At 37.7% G+C, this 27,940-nt stretch overlaps 1 protein-coding gene across 1 annotated transcript in view; it reads right to left on the reverse strand.

The window, feature by feature from the left end:
* The window catches only part of STK39 (serine/threonine kinase 39), a 98,923-nt gene that overhangs the window by 54,798 nt on the left and 16,185 nt on the right, over window positions 1-27,940 (reverse strand). Inside the window, exons 2-10 of the mRNA XM_062004833.1 lie at window positions 23,527-23,639; window positions 18,417-18,525; window positions 17,010-17,151; window positions 15,098-15,153; window positions 14,324-14,433; window positions 14,114-14,215; window positions 13,790-13,923; window positions 10,478-10,526; window positions 10,306-10,371 (exon numbers count right to left, since the gene is read on the reverse strand). Of these exons, the coding sequence (XP_061860817.1) occupies window positions 10,306-10,371; window positions 10,478-10,526; window positions 13,790-13,923; window positions 14,114-14,215; window positions 14,324-14,433; window positions 15,098-15,153; window positions 17,010-17,151; window positions 18,417-18,525; window positions 23,527-23,639 (881 nt within the window). The remainder of the gene's footprint in view (window positions 1-10,305; window positions 10,372-10,477; window positions 10,527-13,789; window positions 13,924-14,113; window positions 14,216-14,323; window positions 14,434-15,097; window positions 15,154-17,009; window positions 17,152-18,416; window positions 18,526-23,526; window positions 23,640-27,940) is intronic.

The following is a 27,940-nucleotide window of genomic DNA, read 5'->3' on the forward strand; positions in this document are numbered from 1 at the left end:
TGTTTGCTCTGAAGTGTGCAATGGCATGTTTATGGAACATTTATAATTACCTTCAAAGAAATCAATCAATATGGAAAATCTGAGTCATTGATGCAAGTCTGCAAATATTTGTTTCTTCCTTAATGTGGCACAAAGTATTGCAAAAATTGACAATACATTGAAGTCATTTAAAAATTGGAAATACGAGAATCTTCACCATTTTTGTGTAAACCACTGTTTCCACTCACAATTGGAATCAATTACACTGTCAACGTCAAGTCAAGAAATGTAAGATCATTACATTTTCTTTCATGAAAGGGTAACACACAAAAGAGATTGACAATTCTGGTTTGAATAAAGCTTCTTTGTCCCTCTCAAAGAGTATTTTTTTTTAAGGGATAACAGTATAAGTCAACAAAAACCAGAAACCTGACTGAAAAAACACAAAACAGACCATTTGCTTTAAATATTCATGATGCTCATTTGTTTTTATAACCAAATACAAAAAGTATCATGCTTACATGATGCTGAGTGTGACACACAAGGGCAGGGTCATCAATTGACAACACTGCCATGAAATCCTACCCACACTCACTTTAGAAATGGAATGCAGTGGAGTAATCGATGAGAGGAAAACAAAGCCATTAAAAGCTAAAGGGAGATGTGGGAAGGAAGCATGTTCCTATATCTCTAGAGGAAATGATAAAAAAAATGGGCACATATGCTCAGTGTGCCAATCCCCTACCCACTCTGGGCAACTCCCTGCCCAAAGTCACCCCTCCTTTCACCAGCAGTCTTCTCTTGCTTAGAGACAGCAAAACATAGTAGTGAGTCAAACTAGAGACTCTTTTTGGTTACCTAAACATCTTGTAAACAAGTGCAGGTAATTCCCTGTACTCCTAATTCTGCCTTTCAAAACAATGAGGTTTTACATAAATACTGCAACATACTTCTTAAATCTGCTCCAGCCCAAGTCCAAAACAACTTAAATCTCATTTTGTTTTGAGAAATTGCAACGTTTTGCAGAAATCCCAGTAACATGGCAAACATGCAGGTTTGGTATTTCAGTATGATTTTTGGTTTTCAGACATTATTTCTCCATTTATTAGTTCCACTACACAAATTTCATTACCAAATGTTATTAACTGCAAATAATTCTTTAATTCACATTTCAACAATAATCCTTTTAGGCATGAGTGTGTACCTGTGCTGAGGAGGATGTTTCCAATTAACTGTGTGGAGAAGTTGTATTTTTTGTCAGAAGTAACACTTCACTTCAAAAACTAGGAACCCTGAACGGGCTATCAGGCGTAACCTGATGGCTAATTCATACATGCAGAGACAGGCTTTTTTATATTCCCTTTCTTTTCCCTGCATGCTCACCTCTTTTCCCCCAATAAAATTTAAGTGCTAAGGCCAAGAAGGTACCTGTAGGAATCCAAGGAAGCTAATAAAAACCACAGTAAATTAGCAAACTAACTTGATCCTCTGAAAGATGTGGTCCAGGTCTTTAGAGCTTCTGGTTATCTTTCTTGGCTGCTCAGACGAACAAGTATCATGATGGTGAACCACTGCTAAAAGGCTTTGTGTTAGAGGGATCACTGGATCCTCCCTTTTATAATCAGCATTTTCCAGTTCCACCATCCTTTTCTATCATCCAAGCTGTTACTTGCTTACAATTACCAGAGGTGGAAACAAAGAAGACAAATAGAGTATCCTGTACAGCTTTCATTATGCAGTACTAGAAGACTCATTATAAAGTGGGTTCCACTGCCAGTACTATGGTCACATTAAAGAATATTTGTGAAAATAGTCTTACTGCTATAGAATTCAAATAAGAATTTACATTGATTTTCTTTTACTTTTAAGCTCAGGGCTTGAAAATACCATTTCAAGATGAAATTCTGAATTTTTCCCGCTTCTATTTTCTGCAAAGTTTTCACCTGCTTCCACACATGCGAGAAAGTATTGCAATATATATTCTGAATTCCACACAGATTTTAAAAAGATCCAAACATATTCAAGACATTTTTAAAAAGGCAGTCAAAACGAAACTTTGAATGTAGCTCTCCAAAAAGTTACAAATTCACATCAATATAATGAACATAAATCTTTTTTTTTTTATAAAATCCAGTTTTGTAAAACCCCAGGGTTTATATTTTAGTTAGATATCAGGAAGCAGCATGCATTCAGCCAGCTACAGACCTGGAGGGGCTCCTGCCTAGGCACAGCTCTCCCAGCCCGTGTGCCTTCCCAGCCGTGCTGCCTTAGATGCAGCTGCCCTCTGCTGCCTCTGACACCCTCACAGCACAGCTGGAACACACAACTTTGTCATCCAAGTGATGCTTCTCTCATTTCATGTACTAGGTAACCTGATGTTTACCTGGAGATGCACAGTTTCAATAATCTTCTCATATAGTTGCTTTTCAGTGTTAAATAGAATGTGGAATCTGCATACAAGCTATTACTATTCCAGTCCATCTTTATGCTCTGCTAGCCTTAAACTACCTGTTCTGATTAAAACCTTGAAGTTTTCAGCTTCAGTCATAATTTTAACTTCTTAAGCCAAGAGCACTTTTCAGCTAAATTAAGTCCCCCATAATAATTCTGGGAAGCACAATCTCAAGGATGTCCTGTTTCACATGTATCTCCCTTGCAATTCTCCCTAAAAACTTCAAGAATATCACCAGCATCAAGCACATGTGCTGAGGGGAACAAGTGTCAAAACAAATGGCGTGCAATTTTTTTGTGTTTTACTTCTAGAAGCTTTATAAGGTCTAACCAGGAAAACATACTTACTTTTCACTTCAAGGTGAAAAGGAGCCTGGGCTCCTTTTTTGTGGTTTTCTGTCTCATTTCAATTAATCTCTTTTAGAACTAAGAAGGCTAAAGATTTAACTTCTCCATATGAATGGAAAAAATCCATTACCTAGCTACTCCAGTAGTCTTCCAGCAAATGGTAACAGATGGCAACGCTGTTTCTGAGGCACTTTGTGTTTAGAAAATTTGCTTTTCATTTGTCTCCCTGTATGACCTTCCTGACAAGCTTCCGAAAAAATGTATAAAATATAACACACATTTCCACATCCCTTCAAAAGTCTCATGACTTTTATGAGCAAAGACTGGCAGAAAGGCATCTTCTACTACCTTACTTGAGATAGCACAGTGGGAAGCCTCATGGCCACAGTGACCCTAGCAAGCCAGAAGTGGCTGCCTGCACTGACAAAATACTGATCTGGCCTATACACTGGGAACAGATTTCATAGAGAACTAAGTCCATTGAGTTACTTTCCACTTAGGTCAGTTTCAAATCCAGGCAAGGCAATCTGGTTTTGGATGTAGTGAAGCGTTTGAGGCTTCATGTCTCAGAAGACAAACAGGTAAAACCAGCACCTTCCCACACTTTCTCAGCAAGACACGGAAAATTTAATCTTTAAAAATCTGAACAATAAAACGGTATTGTCTTCTGGTTAGCTACAAGACACTTCCTGCTCAAAGCATCTATCATCAGCATCATGTACACTTGGCCTTCCTTTCTTGTCTTGATTCTTTAACCAGAAATCCTCCAACAGCACCTTTAAGAAAACACTACCCTTGTATTTCACAGATATGAAATCCTCCTCCACTACTGAAAGTTTCAACAGCTTATATAAATGTCAAACATTTAAAGCTACTAGTCTAACCAGAAAAGAGTTCATTATACACCAACCTCACGTTAGTCCATTTCTGAACAAGTCAACAGGTCACAAACACACATTCACTAATGAGCAGATCAATGCTGCTACACAAGAGACAGCGACTCATTCACCACACAAATGGAATCATGATAGCCCATGAACTAGAAAATATTATCCAATATAGGACAGGGTTATTTTTTAATAATTAAGATGAATCATGTATGAGGTTTTAAATCCTGCCATTAAAAATAATGCAAGCTATTATAGAGATGTTTATGGCCATTTGAAGTACAGAAGACACTCAACTGAGCCAACTATTTCATATTTCATTTTGAAGTTCATCTATTCTGTACTAGATCAGCAACATTTGAGAGGGCACCAAATCCAACCTCACAAACTCTACAGACAGTAAAAGCATTCTATGAAAGGATGAACAAAAACATGTACTGTATTAAGTTCCTTGTATCCTATGGCATAACTAAAGTATACCTGGCAGAAACACTGACAGCAATCCTGGACTTCCTTTATCTGAAATGCTAAAACCAAAGATGATTCAACTGCATGTGTGTCCCCCCTTTTAACACTTTCCCCTTCTGCTACTCACTAATGCAGACACTGCTGATTATGTGAATTTTTGCCAAATTTGCATTTTAAAAAGTGTTTCCAGTAAGTTTTATTTCCAACAACTTCTTGAAAATAAACCAAAGAAACCCCATGACCTGATGTCATTTTCTTCTCTATTTGTCTAGTAACATCCAATAAGGAAAAAAAAAAAAAAGGTGTAACTGGTACTATAATTTGTAGCAGTGTTCTGGGTAAACTAAGCAATTCATCCTCTGCAATGGAGAGGCTTCCCACACAAAGTCTTGACAAACACATACTTATAGTTCTGCTGCTGTTTTTCAGAAAAAAATGATCCATTATAACACAAGTCCTAACTGTTTATTCATCAGCATTAATGAAATAAGTATTTCTTCAAGTGTAAACAAACGTGGCAATGAATATACATTTTTATTAAGAATCTGAGCTCAAACTAATGTTGCTCTCTCTTTTTCAAAAGGTCTGGAAGTCCATTATTCGACTATATTACAGTAACAAGGAAGTGTTGCACATGTATGTGTTGCGGTGCAATCATGTTACTAGAGCTGTTCAGGAAATCTGCAATATCATGATACTTTCACCATTAAATGCAGAGGATTGTCAATTTCTTCTCTAAGGTAATAGATAATTTCTCTAAATTAGCTGTACTGCATAGCTAGAATTCCAGCTCATCAGGAAGCGTATTTCTACCGAAGCTTTAATAAAAACTAGTATCGCTCATACTAATCTCCTCTTTATGCTGTCACAGGTTTTTTCCAGTAACATACAACCCTGAGCTCTAAAGAGCTTCTATTAACAGCACAGAGCAATACCACCTTTCCAAAAACAGAATTCATGCTCAACAATAATTGGGGTCACTTTCTTTTTTTCTAGCAGCACCTCAGACAGCAATAGAATGAAATGCAGAAACATGTTTTTCCCTGTTCACTTTGTAAAAGTGACAGTCATACAGGAGATTTTCAAAATTAAGAAACAAGATTATAAAACCACAAAATTGACCCAGGGCCTCTGGGTATACACAGTACTTACAGTTATAATTAATTTTTTAGTGTGACAGTATTTCAAAACTGTCTGGAATTCTGGAAGCTGTTCCAGATTTCCTTTATTCCAATACAGCACTTCTAATCACAAATGAAACAACTTAGTCTTCAGTTCAAATTTAAAACTACTTCAACACACATTAAAAAATAGTGTATCTAAAGTTTCGCTAACATGGTGTATAATGCTGGTGTACATAGCCCTGATACTAGCACCACACCACCTGAGAAAGCAGTGCTTGCAATAAGGGCTCCCAGATTTCTGTCAATGACACTAGTGCAGCTTCAGATCATGTTCGCACTAACCAGACCACACTGAGCTTGGACCATTCACCATAGCTTTTTCTCCAGTTCTTCTTGACACCAGAAATGCTCTCACGAGTGAGTAGTTACATTACTGAAACCCCGAATTGCCAGTAAGAAGTTGTATAGTGTGGATCAGTACCAGTATACATTTAGGCAGGTTCTGCACAGGAAGAGGCAAGACATCTTCCTCCTGGGCAAGTCAATTCCAGAAGTTTCAGTGTTATCCTTATTTAGTAGGATAGGACCAGGAAGAAGACCATAGTCTCAAAGTTAGCAGAATTAAAATCAAATAAAGAAACACTGTGCCAAGGGGAACATGGTCACAGAAATGTAACTCTGATGTTAAACGGTATCTTAAACACGCAGTGTAAACGTCATTTAAGTATCAAAGTGACTTTTAACACAGGGCACATCTTACCAGCAGCAAATCTTTTTCTCACACATACAAGTCGACATGTACTTGCTTTCCAGATTTCACAGAGACCTGACCTTGTATTTAGTCAAAACCATATAAGCTGCATAGACACAAGCAAAACATGACAACACTATGGAAAAAGACAATAATTTTAAGTTAATGCTAAACTAAGGCCAGAGTTCTGGGCAACAATAAAAAGAAACTATAAACTTAGCAAATGCAAGAAAAATTAAATTATTGCAGGGCAGATCTGACATCTGTGCCAGCAGCAGTGTTACAGATCATTAGTTATAGGCATTTCACACCAAGTGCTACAGAAGATAATTTAAGCAGAGATTACATCAGTTCCTTCCCAACTCTTGCCCTAGTGATGTTCTTGTTAAAATTACAGAGCTTACTTTTTCCAAGAATGACCTCTTAGTCATGTTATATGTTTATGTTTGAGAAACCAAACTCTACTTACACAAGTTTTATTTTAAATAAAAATCACACTTTTAATATTAAAATACATTTATATTTTATAGTATCTTAAAACAGCAGCTACATGCAAAGTTGTAACAAGTGAATTAAATTTTAAATCCATGATGAATTTTAATACTGTATCCTTTTAAAATATAAATAATTTAGCATTTTCACTAGCTAAAAACTAAATATTTTTTCAATTTCTGCTGTAATTAAAAGACCTACTAATTTGTCTATAGCATTGTACAGTTTTAATTTCTTAATAATCAAACCTCTTCCAAATGGAAAAGAATTGTCCAAAAAGTCATCTATAAAACTATTTCTGGTGGTGTATAGGAGGTTACATTGCACCCATTTTGTAATTCTAGAAGCAAAGCTATTTGAAGAAATAAATATACGTACATGTATATATGAAGTAATATTCAGTCTCTAAAGTTGAACTGAGGACACAGCTAGGAGATAAATCTCATGAGGTACAGGCTCTAATAGAAATCTAATTCATACTAGAACTCGTCTACATTACTCTTGTATGGTCTAACATATAAAATGAAACAGAAACACCTATTTTTTCTCCGTTAGATAATTTTTTATGTGGGCATTGCTGCCATCAGATGGCCAAATAGCCGAACTACGCCTACCTCCACACTTTGCAGAGGGTTCTAACCCTCTCGTTCTGGCTTTCTACTCCAGCCTCATAAAGCCTCATCGTTCCCACTGATTTCCCAAATTACTCTCAACTAAAATAAGATTAGAAGGATCTTACTGACAGTCTGTTCCAAGCATAGGCCACCAGATGTAGGAACAATTCCCTGTTGAAGAATTGTGTGGAACCAATATTCACAAGGCAACAATAAATTTTAAAGGTGCCAGTCCAGGTAACCGAAGCCTAGCTGATGTGCCAAAGGCAGCTCCTTTCCTGAAATACCCTCTTGAAATATCCTCCCAGAAAGCCTTTTAGAAAGCTGAACTCAGTACACTACCCTGTCACACACAAAGGCTCAGCAATCTCCAAGCAGGCTCTTCATACTGAAAAATTGTCACCATAGAAAAGCAGTTCCATCGGTTTCTCACACAAAAAGCAGGAGTCATCATTTTTTATTAGCTTTTATGAACAGTAGCTTGCTTCATATTTCAGTTTTGAAATACTTACCTGTTAAGAATTCTTTTAGCTCTGCTGTGCACTATCTGGTAAGCTTATTTACTTAAATACCAAAGGCACCACAGCAATACCAGCATATGCCACAGCTGTGGGTATAACTCCATCACCTGTGCAATAAGGCTTCACTGGTTTGAAAAACTCAGCAGCCCTTTTTTCAGAGTTTGGACTCAACTTCCAAATATTTAGGCCAAGGAACCAAATAGTATTCAATAAATTCTACTTACAGTATCTTCATCATTTGTCTAGGTGGTCAACGAAGATATGAATTCTGCAGTTCATGAACCTATATGCTCACAGATCACTTATTGTAGTGGTTTTGCCTGGGCCAGGTTTTGGCAGTGGGGAAGGCTACAGGGGTGGCTTCTTTAAACAAAGAGCTGCCAGAAGTTTCCCTTGTAGCTGACATGGCCAGTGCTAGTCAATTCTAAGATGGACCTGCAGCTGACCCAGGCCTGGCCAATCTCTTGTGGGAGCAACTCCACACTGTAGTAGTGGGAAGTGCGAGGAGACCTTCCCCTGAGAAGAAACAGCAGCAAAGTCCATCTGTAATGAACTGACGGTAACCCCTATCCCCCATCCCCTGCACCGCTGTTTGGGGGAGGAAGGGAGAGTCCTGGGAAGAAGGAGGGTTAGGAGGAGGTGTTTTAATGTTTCTCATTTTCCCCACTCTGTTCTAATTGTTCATTAATTAAAAAAAGCTTAAGGCTCATAAGTCAATGGGTCCTGGTGGGATGCATCCTAGAGTGCTGAGACAGCTGGCTGATGTGATTGCTAAGCCTCTCTCTATCATTTTTGAACAATCATGGAGGACAGGTGAGGTGCCTGAGGACTGGAGAAAGGCCAATGTCATGCCAGTCTTCAAAATGGGCAGGAAGGACGACCCAGGAAACTACAGGCCAGTCAGCCTCACCTCCATCCCTGGAAAGGTGATGGAACAACTCATCCTGAGTGTTATCACTGAACGTCTGAAGGAAAAGATGGGTTATCAGGGGGAGTCAACATGGCTTCACCAAGGGGAAATCCTGTTTGACTAACTTGATATCCTTCTATGAGTGCATAACCAGCTGGCTAGATAAGGGGAGAGCAGCGGATGTCATCTACCTTGATTTCAGAAAGGCTTTTGACACTGTCTCCCACAACATCCTCATCAGAAAGCTCAGGCAGTGTGGCTTGGATGAGTGGACAGTGAGGTGGATCAAGAGCTGGCTGAATGACAGAGCCCAGCGGGTGGTGATCAATGGCACAAAGTCAAGTTGGAGGCCTGTGGCCAGTGGAGTTCCACAGGGATCGATTCTGGGGCCAATCTTGTTCAACATCTTCATCAACGACCTGGATGAGGGAACACAGTGTACCCTCAGCAAGTTCCCTGATGACACCAAACTGGGAGGACTGGCTGATTCCCCAGAAGGCTGTGCTGCCATTTAGCGGGATCTCGACCAGCTTGAGAGTTGGGCAGAGAGGAACCTCATGAGGTTCAACAAGGACAAGTGCAGAGTCCTGCATCTGGGAAGGAACAATCTCATGCACCAGTACAGGCTGGGGATTGACCTGCTGGAGAGCAGCTCTGCAGAGAGAGACCTGGGAGTCCTGATTGATAATAAGCTAAATATGAGCCAGTAATGTGCCCTCGTGGCCAAGAAGGCCAATGACATCCTGGGATGCATCAAGAAGAGTGTGGCCAGCAGGCTGAGGGAGGTTCTTCTCCCCCTCTACTCTGTCCTGGTGAGGCCTCATCTGGAGTCCTGTGTCCAGTTCTGGGCTCGTCAGCTCAAGAGGACAGGGAACTGCTGGAAAGAGTCCAGCACAGGGCCACTAAGATGATCAAGGGTATAGAACATCTTTCATATGAGGAAAGACTGCAGGAACTGGGGCTGTTTAGTCTAGAGAAGAGCAGATTGAGGGGGGATCTTATTAACATTTATAAATATCTAAAGGGTGGGTGTCAGGAGGTTGGGACATTCTTCTTTTCTATAGTAGATAGTAATAGGACAAGGGGTAATGGGATGAAGCTGGAACACAAAATGAAATAAGAAAAAACTATTTCACCGTGAGAGTGACAGAGCAGTGGCACAGGCTGCCCAGGGGGGTTGTGGAGTCTCCTTCCTTGGAGGTCTTCAAGACCCGCCTAGACATGTTCCTATGCAACCTTATCTAGGTGGACCTGCTTTTGCAGGGAGGTTGGACTAGAAGATCTCTAAAGGTCCCTTCTAACCCCTACCACTTTATGATTCTATGATTTCTCCTCAAGTTGAGTCTGTTTTGCCTGTGACACTAATTGCTGAGCAATCTTACCATCCTTATCTCAACTCACAAACTTCTTGTTACATTTCTTTCTCCCTTGTCCAGTTCAGGAGGGGGAGTGATAGAATAACTTGGTAGGCATCTGGCACCCAACCAGAGCTAAACCACCACACTTCTTCTTTGCACAATCATTTCACCTGTAGCTACTGGGGAAAAAAATATCATGTATGATGAAAAATATAATATTTCATTTTGGCAAGGCCAGAAAAGTATTCAAAGTGCCCCAGGTGCAGAAGTCATTCATTCAAAATTGCTATCTTTGAAAGACTGCATAAGAGAATGGTTCAGTCGGTCACCTAAAATGTAAGGCAACTGAACAGTTACTGAACTCTTGCATACCATCCAAGAAAAACATGTGAATAGACTCACCTTTTTTGCTCTTTGTGCTATATTAGGTGTTCTAGTGAGAAGCTTTTCAATCAAGTATTCTCTGTTCTGTAAAACCAACATTTGACAAGTAAAAAGTCAATACAAGGAAAGATGAAATTTTATATAGATTTTAAGACAGAGCAAAATTTACTCTTAGGGTTAAACATTTTACCTTGGCTTTCTGGAAAAATTTGCATTTTAAAAGTTCTGCTGCTGTGGGCCTGAAAGATCAATAATAAATTAGAACAGAAAACAAAGACCCCTCTCTGTGAATACAGTTCAAGACGTTAGCTAAATAGTACGTCTCACACTTTTGAATTAGTACTGTATGAATGGGGAACAAATGATGACAGCTGCTAAATTAATTCACACATACTCAATACATATTAAAAAAAATAAACATCCCTACAGCAAAAATAACAAAGTAAAAAAAAATAAAAATCAGTCCCTAAGTTGCCAAATTTCCTCCTTTTTCTTTCAATACAAATGCACTTTACCATTAAAAAAACAACAACGAGCAAGCGTCAGGTATCATGATCCTCCCCAAGTGAGTCTATGAACACAATTGAACTTTGCTCCACAGCAATAAAACAACAACATACATTTTCCCCAAGTGACATTAGTACCTGCTACCTGATTCTTCATTGCTGTCAGTAGGTATTCACAGGAAGCTATACTATTAAACTAAACTATTAAAATGATGCATAAACCAAAGAGAGAGTCATCAGGAGCATCTTCCATCCCAACAGACAAAAAAAAAAAAATCAAAGCAACAGTTCTATGGTTAAAATCTACACATTTCACTTTTATTTGCAGTTCTGTTCATGGTCTCTTTCTCACCATCCTCATCAAGTTTACGTTTTTGACATTTTCAACAGATAATCACAATCCCACAGCTACTGAAGTGACTCCAACAGCAGGATTCCTCTTCCCTAGCTTCAGGTATCTAAAGAACTACTTATGTAGCCAAAGCCAGACTCTGGTACCAAAGTAGACTCTGGAGAGGAAGTGAAATATCTCTTGGCATGAAATAAAATCCTTCAGTTTCTTTTCACCCTTACTATTAGGAGCCCATAGCACTATCCAAGACTAATTTTGACACAGCTAAATCTAGGGAAGCCAAATTCATCATTTCTAGATGAATAGAAGCAACATCTGTTATAGTTTTCCATTTGAACTAAAGCAAGGGATTGGATATAGCACAAACTAGGTAAGACAGTGAAAAGTTTCAATTTGAAAAACTTCAGTCTCAAAAATCTCAAAATCTGAACTAGTTCATTCCTCCAAGGACACATCTGAAGATTAAGTAAAGACCAATAAGTGGTGTGTATGTATAATATCAGTTCATTCCTGCTAGAAATAATGAATCAACTCCTGACATCAACAAAATGCATCTAATTCAGATACAGAGAGAAGCTCGACAGAGCACTTACTTTTCTTCCCGTTCAAAGCACCAAACTCTACAATAAAGGAGTTCTTATTAGTGGTACCATGGAGACCACTAGGCTTAGCAGTAATTCACACATAAACCCGGGGTAAGTAAAACGGGGAATTTAAAAAAAAATAAAACCAAAAATCAGTTTCTGTATCAATGTATTATTCTATCTCAAATTAACTGTTAACTGGAAGACAAGTGTCAGTGAATCAGTATCATCTCACATATGCACTGGGATATGCACTGTTAAAATCTAAATTCCTAGTAAAATTTTGTCAAAACTAGTGTTCTCCATTCCTCTACCATTAATTATGCCAGACACTTCTCAAGGTCTGGACATGCTTTTTCAGCCTGTTTTCCACACAAGCTGCAACAGTGAAATGCAGCTGAGGACTGTAGGCAGCATCCTTGGCACTGGAGAGAGAGAGAGAGAGAGAGAGAGAAACACCCACACACAGATCCTCAAAAGATAAACATCATGGTCTGAGAAAACAGTAGTGCAATACCAGTCCTAGAAAATTGCCATAAAGAGCAGGAACTTCTATCACACCTGACACAATGACTATGGAGGTAACTCTGTGAAGAATTAAATCCTGGACTGGGAGAAATATAAAGAGGGATGATCCCACACCATAAGGACACTTGCTCCTCTGTTAGAGTAACTGTAACACAGATATAATCACCTATCTGCTGGCCTGATTGTTCCGTTCAAGGCAAGTCTGTATATTGAGATATTGTATGTGCTTAAGTATCAGTGTAATAAATTGATGTAATGAGTTTAAACATTAATGTTTCAACACTGATGTCAAAACTACAGATCAGGTAACAGTATTACGTATTCAAGGAGAGAAAGAAAACCATTTTAATTATTTAGTTCTCATGTTTTCATTCCAATTTAATCTTGCCCTGAAAATTGCTGGGCACTGGAAACTAGAGGAAACTGGATTATCCACAACATTTTTCATACTTATCTGTAAGCAGCCAAACTGCAGTGCTAAGCTTAAAATATCAGGACTTGCTTATCAATTGTTAAGGGTTTGGGAATCTGAAACAGTACACAAATGATTCTTCAGTGAAAAGAAGAATTGAAGAATTTAATAACCTTTTTTCTTAATTATACTTGTTCTCTAGTATTCCTGCTCTCACCTTTTTGACTTGACTCCCTACAGCAATATCCTGGACTTAAGTTAGCACATCAGTGAAGTACACACCAGAAAAGACCCACATACTACTTAATCTAGATTGCTCTCTGTGAACAAAATATCAGCTCTGAAACTCTTCCAAAAAGTGGTACAGTAAATACCCTTAGGAAACAATGTTAATTAAAATGTACTTTCTCCAACTTTTCAGCAAAGGAAACCTATAAAATGGGTCTACATCAAAATTAAAAGGATAAATAAATTAATCATTCTGGGAACTTAGGACCTCAGCAATGATTTTGGCATAGATGTTTAATATTTTCATCATCTTGGCTATCCCATTCACAAAAAACAGCAAGAAAGAACAGATCACAAAGATGCTGATACCTGCAATTGCTTATATGAACATGAGGAAAACCCTAAACAAGCTTGGAGCTCCTATCTTAACAGTAAAATATAAAAACCTCTTACTAAGTAATTTTCTTTGGAAATAGTCAAGTTAAAAGGTAATACTAAGCTCATGACATAAGACAGAAAAATCAACATAAAACTACTTATTTATTTTAAAGGCCAAGAGACTGATATGTTTGATTACCAACAGCTCTGTCTGATCAATCTGAAAGGTCTTGTTAGACTTATGCGCAATATCAAGATTTATACCTTGCCTCATATGAGAAATTAAGATGTAGAGCAAGAACTTTTGTTTCATCAGAGTTTAATTCAACAGTATATTTAAGTAAATTAGGTCAACAATCCAGAAGAAAACCTAAGCAACAACTAAGAGGCAATTTCTTCTCCCTAGATGAAAATGACTGAAGGTTGCTATTTACAAAACTTAAAGCATACACTTAAAGATGTTTAAACATTGGTCTGTATATTTAAAACAATAATTCCACTGTACATGACGTACCTTTTGGAAGGATCTTTTTGAAGGCATAATGAAATTAGTTTTCTAAAGGATTTGCCATACTTTTTCATCATCTCTTTGTCCTCTACACCCGTCTCTAAAGTGGGAGGGTCGTTTTGAAGTGTCAGCATTAACACCTACAGTAAATCCAAAAAAAGAGGTACTGTAAGCAAAATAAATTAAAAATACATCATCATTTAAAAAGAAAATATTCTCCACAGAATATATCGATATCTTGAGCTTATACTGAAAAAGAAGTAGTGCTAACTATCTAGCAACATCAATAATACAGCTAACAGCATAAAGTATATACAAAGTGATTGTTACTTTCATAGGAGGGTATTTGTGATAAGGTGCTGCTCCTGTTGCCAACTCAATGGCTGTTATCCCAAAACTCCACATATCAGCCTTGAAGTCATACCCTCGCACCTGGAAAAGAACCAGAAAGGAAAAATGGTGGTGATATCTCCAGTTTCACAAATTCAAAGACTAATAATTTGGGGTTTTTTTATTTTTTCCCCCAAACATTAGGAATACCTGCTCCATTACTTCAGGGGCCATCCAACATGGAGTACCAACAAATGTTTTCCTTACTTTGTTACGAGTAACATCACCTCCCGTTGCTAAAAATGCACTAACACCAAAATCTGAGAAAGAGGAAAAAAGTTGAAAGCTGTTAAACTACCATCAACAAAGCAAAAGTTTATGCACTTTAGAAATTGAGTCAATTCATAAAGACTTATTACTAGAAAGTCTCCTCTGCAGAGTTTACTTTTGTTTCATGACACGCTGTTCTTTAAATGCTACAGAAGAGTGGTAGAGTTTTATCTGGGGAGATCTGTCCTAAGCCATGCTTAGATTTAACCTCCTTGTGTGGGCCTTCCTGAATATGGTTATACAAGACTCCAGTATAACTGTCACTTCAGGTTTTCAAACATGCACTTTTGAGGCAAGGTTTAAAAGGTTTGCATCTGCTATTATTCAAAGATAACGAGTTATTTCTGTATAGCTATGAAAATTGAATTCACTTGAACAGAAGTAAATACTATACATAGTTTAAATGCTAATAGAGACTTGACAAATCAGAGATAATCAGTAAAGTGATCAATAACATATATTTAAGAGTAAACCACAACATAGTTTTTTCCAAATTCCAAAACAGCAAAAAAATCTTAGTGTTCCATTAATCTGCCACTACATCAGTGACAGCTGAATGGGAGAGGCAGACGATAAAAACTTTCATTTGGTGCCCTAACTCACCAGCAGTTACCTTTTTCTTTTATTTAGCCATTACTCCACCACCACCATTACCTGCTATTTGTACAGAGCCATCTTCACCCAGAAGAATGTTGCCAGCCTTCAAATCTCTAGAATGTATAAACAGAGGTTACTTTTATGTATGAAAGTACAAATGTGCATGCTTTATGTAAATAAATAAATGATGTATACTAATTAGTTTCACAAGATAGCATTTTAAAATTTAAAAGACAAAAACAGGAACTGAAGTATAAAATTCAACTAATTTATAATAAAAGTTCAGAACTCAAACTCTCAGAAACATTATCTCTTGTATAAAAAGATCCAACTCCAGCTTTGGCATAAAATTAGCAAAATTCAGGGGCAGATTTTGAGAACAGGTCTGTTTTACCACCTTTAGTAATGCAAAGCTTTAAAGTAAGAATTCATGCTTTATCACATCCAATTGCACCATTAATGAAAACAAAAAGCTGAAAAAAGCTCTTATCTCTTCAGAGAGAAGACTCATCTTCAAGAAAGGAAAATACTGTAGATTTCTACTCAGTGAAGCTATTAAATCTCAGGAATAACAACCAGGGTACCATGATGAGAAGTTTTTAGGAGATTCAGAATCAAATAATTCAACATGTGCTTAATAGTCAGCTATATTCATTTAACACGCTATTCACATATAAGAAGGCATTAACAGGACAGAACAAAATCCCTGAGAATTTTGGAAGCATCTTTACTGGCAAATAACACCTGATATAGTGTTCCATGAACTAACACAGCTTTCATCCACAACACATCAGCAAAAGGAATACACACTGTATCATCTTTAACAAGACTTCTGTGTTACTGCACAGTTTATAAATTACATGTTATTAAAAAAAAAGAAATCTCAGATGTAACAAACAGATCTTTTTATCTTTTTTAAGGTCCTTTAAGACTAGACAAGGGGAATTCCCAAATTTTACTTTAAAGGGTCTTGTTATACTTAAAAGCTAACAAATGTTCTTCCTGCAACAACATTTGTTCAACAGAAGACTATGGATTAAGGTTTGAGGCAAATGTTTGGCATTCCAAATCAGATGTCAAGATAACAGTTTTTTATTTTTCCATTTATCTCAATTTTGTCTCTGCAAAAGGAGGAAACATTTGTTGATTTCCATCAGAAGCAGTTCATTTATGAGAGACATGAGAAGTACACATAAAGAACAACTACTGTGCTACATCTGCACTACCTCCATTGTCAGAGTTCTGTCTGCAGCAAACCTGGTTTTTGTTTAAAAGATTCCCTTATAAAAGACTAATGTTGGAAACAGACAGCCTGCTAAAGGCATCTTCTTCAAAAGGCAAGATCATCTCAGTAAAATTAATTAGAAAAGTCAGAGAACAGCACTTCAAACATCCAAAAAGTGGAAGCAACCTGGAGGTTACTATAACAGATATGTATAGACCACACTGAGTGATCTCCACTTACACTCAGTAAGTTAGTGGAGAGAGAATATATAGAAGAGAACATGCCCTAGATGCACATACACCAAGACCCACTTCCACAGTACCAATCCCAGCTTCACATGTGGTCATAAAGAGTGGTCTGTAGCATTGTAATAGGCATTACTGATTACCAGGGAAAAAAAAAAAATCACATTTATACATTAGTAACCAAGATTAAAAGTTTACTGTAACCTTGCAACACAATAACCAAGTCACAGGCCATATCAACTGGATTCAGATTAGATACTTGGTGTACCAGCAGGCACAGGAGTATAGACCACAGTTCTGGCATACTTAGTACAGCACAAATCTAGTCTAACTGTAAGAAACAGACAGGAGAAAGATCAAGCAAGTACTACTAGTGACAATTACTGATTACATTTACAGTGTGTGTAAGCAGAGGCTTAGCCAAGCAACTGCATCTGGCCAGTATCAACAAACTATATTCACAACTGTGAAATGCTATTCATTGTGTGTATGCTCCTACCTGTGAATTTGCCCGTTCCTGTGTAGATAGTCTAAGCCTTCCAAAACTTCTTTAAGAATTGTTGCTATTATGGGTTCTTCAAGGACACCATTTTTATGCTCTCCTCTGTTGACGATATACTTTATTATATCAAGCATTGAACCTACGTTACAGATGCAGGAAAGAAAAAAAAGCATGTATGCACCATTATCTTACCAGATTCTTGAAGAAGTTCTATTTCTTCATTCCTTCTATGCTACTGCAATTTAAATCTTGGCATGAACATCTAAAGACTCCTGTAACTAGCCCTCAGAACAAAGCACACCACTGCCTCATTGAAAAGAGATATAAAGCACTGGTTTTTTGTCAAGAATACCGTAACATTTGATGATTGTTAGAAAGATCTGCTGACAGCTTACTAAGCTACTCTTTATCAAGATTTCAGCAGTATCCCTCATGTAAACTGACTTATACAGTAAAGAGTCTGGTTTATTTTCCAGTTCAGATTATGGTTCACATGTTCACAACATAAACGTACAGCTGCAAACAAATGACACCCAGATTGACATTGAACTCAGATACTATAAATTTTAAGGAATCCAATAGCAACATTTTCTTTTATTCAGACATTTTTCAACAGCTCACAGTAAATTCCTGTCATGAATCACTGGTATCTCTCAGGGTCTATGCTTGCTTTCAACTGAACCAAATGTGATGTTAGAAGTGTTACTTTATGAGCACTTTCTGTCCTTGCTTTGTAGAAGGATGCGCTGCCATCAAGCCTAATCTTGAAAAATACCATGTAGCAACCAGGACCATCCTATCTTATTTTGCAGTCTCATTTTTCTAAGCCACAAGCAGATTCAGTTCAGCCTCTTTTTCCTCTCACAGAACCAAGTAAGATTTTTATAACACTAAGCATTATTATAAAAATGTAATGAGTGTTTGGTTAGCTGAATCAATAAAAAGAATGCAACATGTATAATGCCTGTCCTAGGAAGAATCTTCCTTGAATAAGGAATGAGAAACACTCATTATGAAATAAAAAAAACCATGAATTTTTGCAAACATGGAGTAGATTCTGGAGAAACTCAAAAAAGAAAAAGGTCACACTGACAGAAGTGGCTTAACTATCATCCATTTTCCCTACATAGCCTTAGGAAAGAAATTTGGGTTTTTTTTCAGAATAAAATAATACAGATCAACAGAATTTATCTCAGTAATTCTTAGTCTGTACTATCAATATACATATACAAACTTGTTAAGGTTGCACATTCCTCCTATAACACACTTATGTCTCAAGGTTCATCCTATGCAGTCTCTCCCGCTGCTTCTTCCTTGGTTTGGGTCAATTAATTCAAAGAAGATACATTATAAAAAACCCCATACAATTTCCTTGCAGCTAAACAAGTAAAATCAGTAACTTACCCCCACTTAACAGCTTCATAACCAGCCAAAGTTCATCCTTCACCACAAAAGAAGTGTAATAGGTCACCACATTGGGGTGATTGCATTGACTCATTGCTTGAATTTCTTTCTGTAAGAAATACAAAGCCCAACATAACAGACAGTTGGTAGTTCTGCTTGTACTGAGAGAAAGTTTAATTTCCAAAGTGAAATACTATAACAGAAGTATGCATTAAGGCACCAAAACATTTAAATTTATCTACAGACCTGCATGCAAGATAAAACATTATTGCAAAGAATGCTAGGGAGGTCTGGCCAGGAAGTACATTTATTTTTTTCTGAGGGAAGCAAAGAAATTACTGTTAAAGTCCCAAATTCAGTGAGCAATGAAGAACGAGCACTCTCCAAGTGCTGAAGGTGTGGGTACAGGCTGGATGAAAAAATGCAAGGAAAGATCAAAATCTACTGCCTTTCCTGTTCAAAGGGAATATGAAAAGAGTAGAACATGAGCAGGTGAGAAAGGAAGCTGTCAACAGGAACAGCACCACTGGCTTAGCTGCTGTGGGATGGACAGGCAGACACCAAAGCCACGCAATCAAATTGAAGTGTAAGAGGAAAGAGCAATGTTACAGACCAAAAGTCAGAGGAAATAATTGACTGGAGAAGCACACAGTCACCAACATATGCACAACACAGCACTACCAAGTAACACCATCTATGACACGTCACAGCTGTACACATTAAGAATGACTGTCTTGTACCTATCATTTCAAGCAGAGTTCTTTTTCTATTCTGTCTTTCGCATAATTGTGATATAACACCTTTTTGGCAGCTCTCAGCCTGACAATCCTTTACATAGGAGCATTTAGGTCTCTTTTGTATCAGACTGTTTGGCCTCATACCAACTTAAGCTCCCACAACTCTACTTTCCCCTCTCCACCTCTGCCCACACAGTCCTGATTCATCCCTAGTACCAGAGGACCTGCTTCTGCAGGGTGAGCCAGTTAGGGAGTAAATCTAGCTAAAAACCAAACTCTTCCACCTTCCTTCCCTCCCTGAAAAGCAATTGCTTTCAGGTGCATTAGTGTCACACAATGACTCACCAGCACTGGCTCAAGGCATGTACTATGGCAGTCACACTTAAAGCTACCATGGATGCCATTTTCAACTTTCAGCTTCAATTCAGCAAGTGTTTGAAAGAGCTTTTTGTTGTTATTTGCAATCCACTCAAGATCACAGCTGCTTTCTAAAAAAAAGTTAAAGTATTAAAGACTGTGATTATTCTCATGATGCCTGTGGGTAACTCTTAAGGCAGACCATAGTTTGACACACAATTCAGCTAGTCCTCCTCCCTAGACAACTTCTGAGCCCTGAACCACAGAAGGATGAATACCTACATAGTCATTGAATGAGTCTGAATAATAAGTAATTTGCAAAATAGCCCTTTCCCCATCCTGAAAGCCAGTAGGTGGAAAATAGAAGAAATGTGGTGCACATTTCCTTTTCTCAGAAGACATATCAGCCTAAACACAAGCCAAATTACTGTCTCAGGTTCTTAATTCAGCTACCTGTACAAAATCCTAACTGTAATTCTTCCACTCCTTATTGCTAGTTTATTTCTTAGATTGTTTTATTGTTTTCCTATATTGGTAATACAATGAGAGCTAACAAATTCTACCTGCTTCAGATATTTTATTCACCCATTAGTAGTGCAGGAATGTAACTAATTAAGTTTCATTATCTTTAACTGAGAAGTTCTTTGAGTATTTTGTCAGCCTGCACCAACTCATTGGCAAAAATTGAGCTATCACAGTAAGTATGGCCAAGGCCAATTTGTGTCTCTGCTTCGGTGACTTTTTCCAGAGAGAGTCTTTGCAAAACAAAAATAAATAGAAAATAAATAGAAAGCACCCCAGAAGATATGAGGGATTAAATTGTAGTAAGGAAAGTATCAATTTCAGACTTAAAATTCTAGTGAGCCCCTACCACACACAGAATGATAAGCTTCCACAAACTTCAATTAGTTGGCTAAGGCCTGTGACATGCACAAGTGACAGAAAAGCATTCATTTAAAGTACACTGTCAGAGAAAAAGCTTGCAGCAGGATATCCAGAACACCCTGCAGCCTTCCTCACATTCACATCACTTTAGACATTCAACAGCACCAAAGCCATAAAACAAAAAGCAAAGCACTTTAAGTTTAAAGTCTCTCCATCGTCCCTCTGCTTCTCCCTCCCTTGTGCTAGCACAAGTGCTTGTGCACTGCATCAGGAAATATGCCCAGGTTAAAAGCTAACTTCTTTTCAGCCAGGTTATTCCTGCTCCAGCTTCACTGAGCAGCTGCACAAAAACAAGGATCAGCCTAAGGGCAGGTGAGTGATGCGGTTAATAAGCAACTGCAAGATAGGTCCTCTTGGTGCTCAGCTGCAGTGCCCACAGGGCTGGGGCCAGCTCTCGGTAAACAGGCAGGTGCCACATAGTTCTGTCGGTGCTTCCTCAGAGTCCCCTCCATGGAAACTCAGGGGTATGCTGTTTCAGGAGTTGGGCTTAACCCACAAGGGACTTCCCTAGAGAACCTGTCTTGAGAAGGGTTATCTTCAGAGCTGAAATTAAAACAGCTCTATTGTGTGATCTATTCAATCACACAAGCCATCCTACAGAATATTATTTGGTTTATAGTGTTGAGGGTTTTGTTTGTTTTAAAAACTGGATGTAAGGAGATGGGGGAAGATACCCAGTCAGGATAATATAAGGACAGGAACTTTTTCCTTGGCTTATGAGGTTAAGTTATATTTAGCTTACAATATTAAGAACACAGGACACTGCAGGAAATAGAGTATTGAATTTCAGGAGTTTGGCAGTTTGTGTAACCTTAGTATTATTTAAACTCCTTCTCACGCTGGTTTTCTATTTTAATTGACACTGGCCCAGATCCTAAGTCTGCTTACATGGGCACCAGGCTTGCTGCATTTCTACCTCACTGAAGGCCACACAGATGAGAATTTGCGAATGGTGCCTTTGCACACCATCTGTAGCTCCCATCAGACATTAGAAAACAGCATGTTCATAGGACAGACAAGAGTTTCAGAACATTCCTGTGCCAGTTGAAACTTTGATCAGAAAAATAAGTGTTTGAAAAATAAGTAGCCTCAAAAATGGTGTTAAAAAAACAAAACACAAGAGCATTCTAACTGAAATAAACGTGCTAGTACAGTTGCAGCAAGAGTTGAAGGTCAGTGATGCCCTTTTTTCCAGCATAACATCTCAATTTTTTAAACAAAATTTTAAAATCTATTAGAAGCGAGTCAGAGTAAATACACTTCCCCTCACAGAAAAAGAATAATAATAATAATAATAATAATGTATGTTTACTCATGCCTGTGTGTGTGTATGCACATACAAAAGAAATCATAGGTGGCTCTCTTTTTTTCACCCTCCTAACCAGGAACTCTAAAAGCCAAAATTTATGTTAAGATCAAAACAATGATAAATAAAAGAAACACAAAATCTGAACACAGAAAAACAGAAACTGATTGAAACATTAAATAATAAAAAAAAGATGGTATGGCCAATTGTCTTTGTACCAAAACAAAGCAATACGGGACCAAAAATTCAAGACTTCTTGCCTCACTTGGCAGACAGAGGAAACGCTGTCAGCAGTAAAGATACTCAAGTACTTGCTAATGTAACTTCATACAATCTGGTAACTAACTGCAGTCATTTTTCTAGATCATCTGAATAGCTCTTGCAGATTTTTGGCAGTTTTGTCTTTTTTTATTTGTTATAACTTTTTAATTCTTAATTCTCATTACTAGTTCCAATTCTAATTAAAAAAAAAAAAAAAAGACCAAATTTTGACCTTTTTATGTTACAACAATTGGTACTTCTGGTTTTACAAAAGTGTTCTTTATGAACTGGAGATGTTAATTCATCATGCACAGCATCTCACCTTGGGCCGTTCTCTTTCTAAACACAGTTCAGAATTTATCTTTTACTTCTGAGGTGACAGAAGTCTCACTATCTCAGAGGGAGCTTCCACTACTACAGTCCTCTTTTAAAAAATGCAACAATGTCCCATACAAGCTGTTACATAAACTGAAGGCGAATGCCATTAATCACCAGGGGAACAGCATTTTGGGTCCTCCACTGTAAAAAAGCCATTTTCTCTGAAGAAATTGGATGGACCATACCCTCTGTATCAAATTCAAGATATCTTTTGCACTGGGAATTCCCTGCTGAGGAGATCATTTCCTTCAGAGGCAGGAATTTCTGCATTAGAAAAAGCCCCCAGTCTCTAGGCAGTAGTATAACCTGTGGAACAGAAGAGAGTGTTCTCACTTTTAGAATGGTTTTGTGTCCTTCAACTCTTGTTATGCTGCATATATATAAATACGCATTAGTCTTATAAGCACCTGACTAGGAGCATTAGAAAGCAACAGGCTTCAGTTTTTAACAGTTCTTCACAACTTTGTCTGGATTGCTATAATCAGTGCAGAGCAAAGACTCCTGCAGTACCTTTTTACAAAGGGCCTCTTAACAGGTCCCTTCCTCCTCTGATCGGTGACTGAAACAAACAGCATTCCTTGAATGGTTTCGTATGGCCTACCAGATAAATACATGTTATTAGCTTTAAAAAGAGCTTCCCTGTGTAGATGGCAGTGTAGCCATTCCTACTTTTCCCCTCAAAAGTTATCACTACAAAATGATCTAACAACTAGGTTTTTCCATATTTTGGTAGTTTAGACATTGTAAGAATACCTACTAAATTTTAGCTTTACATTTTTTGTTAGCGTTTAACCAAAGGAAAATGTTTCTTTCTTCGGTATTAAGAAAAGACGGACAACCAGACAATCTCTTCAAAATCGAGTCTCCAAAAGGCAAGGGGTAAGGTTCTTCCCACACTTCTCAAAAGACAAGATTCACATTTGCACTTCCTGATTGTGTGGTATTAGAAAATATACATTAGTAAAATATATTTTTAAGGGAAAGTCATACTGCGTTTCGTTACTTTCAAATCATTTTCTCATTACTATCTTGCATAAAAGTCTACCCTCACTCTAGGACCAAGTAAAATCCAAGACCAAAACAGAAGACATGCTCCATGTAATGTGTTCTTCTCTGATATACTTACAAGCAATTCATCCATACTGGTTTGGCATTTTTCTAAGTTGATCCTCTTTATTGCTACACGCTCTTGTCTGGGTTTGCATAGTGCTGCCTGGACAACTGCTGTAGCACCGCTACCTGAAAAAGGGCAGAAAAGGAGCACAGTCTTAATACAAGACAAATTTAAACTACTGACCAACATAATACAGAGAACTTAAAATTTGTTTATCCTTTTCCAATGCTTTCCTCAAATGCATACCTTTCCACTAGCAAGGCAGCATGCACACTTATCAAATGGAGAAGAAAAACCTCAAAGTTTCTGTTCTACACTCCACAAAAAATTCCCAAGCCAACAACATAAAATGATGTGCTCATTTATCACACCCACCCCCTCAATGTGTTTCAGATTGAGAACCATTAAAATAGATATATCCAAAGATAAAATTGTAATCGAGAACAAAACTTGCACAGTTAAAACAATTTATGTGTGTTACTGAATGGCCCAGCAGATTAAAAACTGCCATATTCACATGAAATGCTAATCACATATGGTCATACAAGTACACTGACAACAAAACTTTGTGAATTGAACAACTTTTGGAGAGAGCATTAGAATAATTGCCTTTAGCTTGCTTTATTTGGGAACAGTAGGAGTAAAAGGTCTTGCTGCTTTTATCAAACACCCACCAGCTTTGCCCCAGTCACAATTGCCTCAACTAATGAAATGATTGCAAGTAATATTCAGAAAGAGTTTTGCCCGGGTTGCACATCTTGCTGCCACATCAAATACAGCAGTGCATGCTTCTTCAAAGTAATTATATTGTGCTCATTCATGTAGAAATCTAAAGTCCTTCAACAAGTAGCTTCCACCTGTAATTCTAAATATTTTAATACAAATTATGGACTTCTGATAAGTCACAAATTGAGCAACATGTTATATTGGCCTGCTCATACACAACATCCTATTTATGCTCAGTAATTGGCATGTCCTAGATGAATAGAAACTGTGAACAAAAAGGCTTTTGTTGTCAAGCTCTACAAACGTGGGATTCGGTTACCAGCCGACTTTAGAACAATTGAGAGCTTTTCCCTCTGCACATCCAAAAACATCACCGACAATACCTCATGACTGCAAGTTATTGTCTGTGTTTTAATTGCTATTTGCCTAACTATTTTCATGTATTGTTTATTCTCATGACCTTTTAACTCAAATCACAAAGCTTTTTAACTCAGTGTTTTAATTTCATTAAAGTCCCAAGCTTATCTTAAAAAAAAAAAAAGTCTCAACAGGACTAACTAGTTATGTTTTTGCAGGATGCGGTCACAGACAAATATTGACATGTCCTGTTCTGTCTCCTTACAGAACAAAGCCTTTAAAAATTCCAATAATTTAAGTAACATCAGAACTAAGAGAGATTTTTAAAAATTAAGTAAGACTTCCCAAGGAAGGAAACACCAAGTCAGCACAATTCAGTTAAAGTAAGACTCCTCTACATCTTTTTAATGAAGTTCTCCTTTGGTTGTCATCAAGACACAAACCCTCTTGTTACTTTGGCTACACGACCGTAGGTTGAGGCAAGAGGAAGAAATCACAGGAACAAAGACCAAGATTTTCCTTGATGTATCTCTTTAATCTGTGCCAGCCGTTTTATCACCTTGTAAGAAACAACCAGTCCTTCTCTTTCAAAATAGATTCAAGTACAAAAGCCACATAAAGAACAAACAGAAAAAGCAAGCACACAGCAAAATTATTCAGTCAGCACCAGGACGAAATCCTGACTGCTTCTTCAAGTTAAAATGAAATGACACTTCAAAACATCTTGAAAATATTAGAATACAAAGAAAAGCCTTGTCACATCCCTGACCACTTGCTTAAATTCTATGAGACCCCAAACCAATGACTATGTACTCACTATTACTGTTAAAAAATTCAATTGCAAAATTAATGCTGAGCTGTCCTTATGCAAAAGTTGAAGATCTGTTCCTCTTTTGCCTACTGAAAGAGGATGAAATACAAGATTTTAGGACATGAACTGGAGTTTTAAGCTTATTTACATGACAAGCCTTTCAGTGTGAAATGCACTGCATTTTCTCCTCAGAAATGACTTGCAATGGGATATTCTTCAACATTAACATAGAAAGCTTTTTGCATTGTTGAAAGTAAAGCCAATCTACGTGGTTCCTTCTTTCTCCTGCCTTTCAAATACTACTATCAAAATACTTTATTGCATAGAAAGGCAATTTGTGCAGCCTGCATTCTCAGTGGCACCTAAATATAAAACCCATTTGAAAATGCAGTTTCAAGTACTGAAGTAGAAGCCAGGCACTTTATGGCTATATGCCTCCTTCATCTTAGATTATGTTTCCTTCTCCTCCTCTGGCTCACAAGGAGAATAACTAGGGATAAAGATGAGGAAAACCTGCAGCTTTTCCATCTGGCCAGAGGACTCCTTTTGTGTCAATAAAGAGATGCCCTTCTTTAGTCTATTAAACAAGTAGAAATGTGAAGTGTTCCAGAGGAACAGCTGTCATAAACAGGTCTACCCAATTAAGCATTTCAGTTATGAGATAACAGACCACGAGTAATGCACTCATATAGTGAAACAGAATTGCCATAGACAACCAGTCATCATAACAAATTAGGGTCACAAAAAATGATCACATAGAATAGATTAGTCAACCAATTCTTGCCAGCAGGCATGACTTCTTCAGGTAGGCTGAGCCTTAGAAGTCTTCCAAAACCTTCACAGCAGAGAACATACTAACTATACACCACAACCAAGGAACAGATTGGTTTTAGCAGCTACTCTGTATTTACAAAACTGACCTAGTATAATGAAAGCTCAAGTTGGATAAGCCATGAAGCCTTTATATCCAGCTGTTTCCTGCAGAAGAACAAAACAAAGGATTACCAATGACTAGATTCAAAAAAACAGCTTTGTAAGAACAATGGGGTTTTTCCACTACTGAAGAAGTTGTTCTGCTACCAACAAGATCTCTTTGCCAATTTCAAAAGCTAGTAGTGAAATAATGTAATTTCAGTCCACATCAGGATGCCTGCTACTCCCATTTCACAACAGACAAGTCAGAGAGTTTCATCTTGTCCTCACATTTTTGCTGCCATCCTTCTCTATAAGCTTGCCCCTACAGCCAGCCTGTTCTTTCATGTTATGAACCATACACTCCCTACTGACCTGTCCTCAGTACACCAAAGTCTTTAAAATTGCTTTTAACTATTTGGGTTCAGGCAATAAAAGCCTATTCAAGCACTATTACGTATGGCCACACTTTGTGTCTTCTGAAGCAACATAACCTAAAAGTAGTTTTGTGCAATCTACTTTACACATGCTTGACAGAAAGCATACAAAAACCCCATAAACACAAATGCTCCTCCAGGATTTAAGCTTATTTAAGTATGTTCATTCAAGTTGTTCTAAATTAAAGAAAGATTTTTTTTCTTTAAAAAACACAAAAAACACCAAAACAAAGAAAAAAAATAGGAATTTAACCCTCAGAGAATCTGTCTCCAGCTAGAAAAGGGAAGAAGGACTTCTGAACAAGAGCAATCAGCTGACATTAACATTTTACTTCTATCTGTCCTACACTAGTCTCAAAAAGACAGTGAAGAGCAATGGCTGGACTATATCACTTGCACATCACACATGCATTCATCTTTCTTCATACAAGCATGTGATACTTCATTTATTGCCTATAATGTATAAAGGTCTGACACTTTTCATTCATTCATCACTGTGCAATAACTCTATTCAAAATAGATCCAGAACTACTCTTTTGAATTTTCTTCCCCTAAAAACCAAAATTCATTAACCTCATTACACCCTTTGCCAAGTCTTTTTTTCAGTAGTTCAGTGTTACCCTATAGTTATCTAACACAAATATATTTGAGAGATTTCTGCATTTATTAGGTTCCTTCAGATGCTCTACCCAAAGACATCTTCCCCAACATCATGGTGGTTCTACCTAATATCTGAAGAGGAGAATTTAATTTGTTTGTAATGGTAAGTTTTCTGGTTGACTAGATATCTGAAGGGTTAGACAGTAGTTGTAACTGTAGAATACTAGATACCTTACCTCAGAATTTATAGAAGCTCTTACATACTGATCTATATGATCTGCATTTTTACACACCTTTCCTGCTCTCCTGATATACAGAAATCACAGAATCATAGAATGGTAGGGGTTGGAAGAGACCTTTAGAGATTATGCAGTCCAACCACCCTGCAGAAGCAGGTCCACCTAGATAAAGTTGCATAGGAACACGTCCAGGCGGGTCTTGAAGACCTCCAAGGAAGGAGACTCCACAACCCCTCCGGGCAGCCTGTTCTACTGCTCCCTCACCCTCAAAGTGAAATACTTTTTTCTTATATTTAAGTGGAACTTTTTGTGTTCCAGCTTCATCGCATTATCCCTTGTCCTGT

This window comes from Colius striatus, chromosome 11, assembly GCF_028858725.1.
Source record: "Colius striatus isolate bColStr4 chromosome 11, bColStr4.1.hap1, whole genome shotgun sequence".
Classification (NCBI taxonomy): Eukaryota; Metazoa; Chordata; class Aves; order Coliiformes; family Coliidae; genus Colius; species Colius striatus.